General features: G+C 45.8%; 1 protein-coding gene across 3 annotated transcripts in view; it reads left to right on the forward strand.

The window, feature by feature from the left end:
- Positions 1-2500, forward strand: part of LOC119582642 (zinc finger MIZ domain-containing protein 1-like) — a 74385-nt gene that overhangs the window by 51526 nt on the left and 20359 nt on the right. For all 3 annotated transcript variants that reach the window (XM_037931041.1, XM_037931042.1, XM_037931043.1), the window contains exon 2: positions 1098-1313. In XM_037931041.1, the coding sequence (XP_037786969.1) occupies positions 1098-1313 (216 nt within the window). The remainder of the gene's footprint in view (positions 1-1097; positions 1314-2500) is intronic.

The raw sequence follows: 2500 nt of genomic DNA on the forward strand, positions 1-2500 counted from the left end.
TCCTCCTCCTCCTCCTCCTCCTCCTCCTCCTCCTCCCCTCACCCTTTCTTGTCTTCCCTCAGCCTGTGTCTGTTGACGGTGTCTGGGCTAGCCATCAGAGGGGGGCGGGGTTGAACGAGTGGGGGGAGAGGAGGGGGAAAGGAGGGAGGGTAGGATGGAGGAGGCTGGGAAGAGTGGCGCGGGGGGGGGGGAGGTGAGGAGGAAGTTATAGGTAGAGAAGGGGTGGAAGTGGAGGCTGGGGATGGCGGGGGAGGGGAGGAGGGGAGGGGGGATGGGAGAAAGGCTGAGGGAGGCGGAAGAGGGGAGGCGCTGGGTGAGGAGGGTGAGGGAAGGGTTGGGGAGGAGGGGAGGGGAGACTGGGAGGAAAGACTGGATAATTCAGACAGGTGGAGGATGCTAACCCGAGGGGGAAAGGGGATGGAGGAGGGGGAGGGGGGCGTGCGGAGCGAATGCTTCAAGAGGTGGAAAGAAAAAAGACTGAAAAAAGGGGGAGAAGATAATAAGGAGAAAATGCGATAACGGGGGTAGAGGAGGAAGGGGAAATGAACAGAGTAAAATCGTTGGCGGAAGGTGGTCGAAGAGAGAGGGAGGGGGGGTGTAGGGGGCGAATGTGGGGGAGGGGGTGGGGGGGAGCAGCGATGGCTCAAGAACCTTAGAAAGTTCGAGTTTTTTTATGTGGTTTTCAGTCACCGTCAAGATGCTGTGTCTCCGTGATTAAACCTCACGTGTAAGTGGCGCTGAATGTTATGAAACGGGCACAGTTGCGTTAGCCACACACTTGCAGATTTACGGTCTAATAGATACGTTGCTAAGCGGTAATCTTTCTGTCTATTAATTGTCTGTGTTTTATTTGGTGTAATTCTGATACGAAATGATAAATTAAGTGCTAGATTATTATTAATATTACTTTTTTTTATTTATAAATGTTCATCAGATATCGCAAGCATTATTCCCCATCCCCTCACCCAGCTCAGCGCACGCTCATCCAGTCACCCGTCACGCCATCCACCTAGCAGTGAACTTCTGAGTCAGATAATATGGCGGCCAAATTTCCAATCTCGCTAACAGCTTTTCTCTCTCTCTCTCTCCCCCACCAGCGAGTGGGTGGGTGGCCGCGGTATCGCTGGAGGAGCAGTGTCTGTTGTCACCACAGTCTGGGGAGTCACTTCGAGCACAACCCAGAGTACGCCTACGCCCACGACACCAAATTGCAGCAGCAACGCGCCCTGCAACCCAAACATGCCCGCACAACCCTTCAACCCTCATAATAAACCCTTCTCCAACATGGTCAACTACCCCTCCAAGCCAAATGGGTGAGTTAAGAAGTCCGTTTTCTTTAACTAACTTTTTTCTTTTCTTTTTTTTTTTCCTTTTGGTGGGGTTGTCGAGAGGAAAAGAAAATGGGAAACTTTCTTTCGATGATTACATAAATTTGGTGCACTTTTCTTTACCTTTTTATCACTTTCATTTTTTTCTGATTATAAAGGTCATGCCATTTCGGTCTTGGATGTGAGAATGCCGGTTGATTATTGTGTGTTTGTGTCACAGCATTTTTAAATGATTAGATTTCTCATTATTAGAAGTTAATAGATCCATTGTCCTTCTGACATTACATTTTCAAATTAGTCATTTCCATACTTGCATATACATTTTCATCAAAGTTTTGAAAGATAACATCTTGTATATTCAATTTAGATCATCATCGACCTTCATATTTCTTTTCTTCAAAGAATGTTTTTTTCCAGTACTCTCTCCATTATTATTATTGTGTTGCCTATACATTTTGATTTAAAAACCCAATTTCCCCAAATAATTATGGTACTTTGATCAAATCTTTATACAAGGTCAGATCAAAAAGAAACCGACCTGTAGTTATAAAATGGAAAACCGTTCTAGTTAAATTGAGGAAACTTTAATCCCCTTCAAAGAGGGTCCCGGGCTCTCTCCGCACACCCTCCCGGCGGCCTTCCCGCCTGCTGGAAACATCTTCGAAGTCCTTTTAGTGGAGATGTTTGCCTCGTCGCGTTTAGCCTCCGTACGGTCTGGGCAGGGCTCTGTCGTGGTGAAATTTTCGACGCCCTTCAGACAACCCCTTGGTAATATTCCTTATAAGTTTAAATCCTCTGGAACGTACTCTTAGATGAAAGGAAATGCGGAGAGGCAACTCATGATGTTTAGAGATCTCAAAAAAAAAGAAAAGAAAGAGAGAAAAATTTTACTCGAGAAATGTTACCAGCATTGGTGAGATCTCAAGGCCCACTCTAGAGAGCCAAGGAAGTCTGTTTGGAAGGGAAATAAGTTACCTCATTTTTGTAGAATGACGCCTTTCATTTTGTAGTCAAAGATTGAATATCATTCGATTTGATCTGACAAATAAGTGATTAACCTCCCCCCCCCCCACCTCCCACACCTGTTTTTCCTCGTGCCTTGTATAAGGGGCACGTACTTATTTCTCAATTTAATTTTCTGCATTTTCTTATGTCCTCCTTAAAAAAAAATA

Source organism: Penaeus monodon, chromosome 16 (genome assembly GCF_015228065.2).
Source record: "Penaeus monodon isolate SGIC_2016 chromosome 16, NSTDA_Pmon_1, whole genome shotgun sequence".
Classification (NCBI taxonomy): domain Eukaryota; kingdom Metazoa; phylum Arthropoda; class Malacostraca; order Decapoda; family Penaeidae; genus Penaeus; species Penaeus monodon.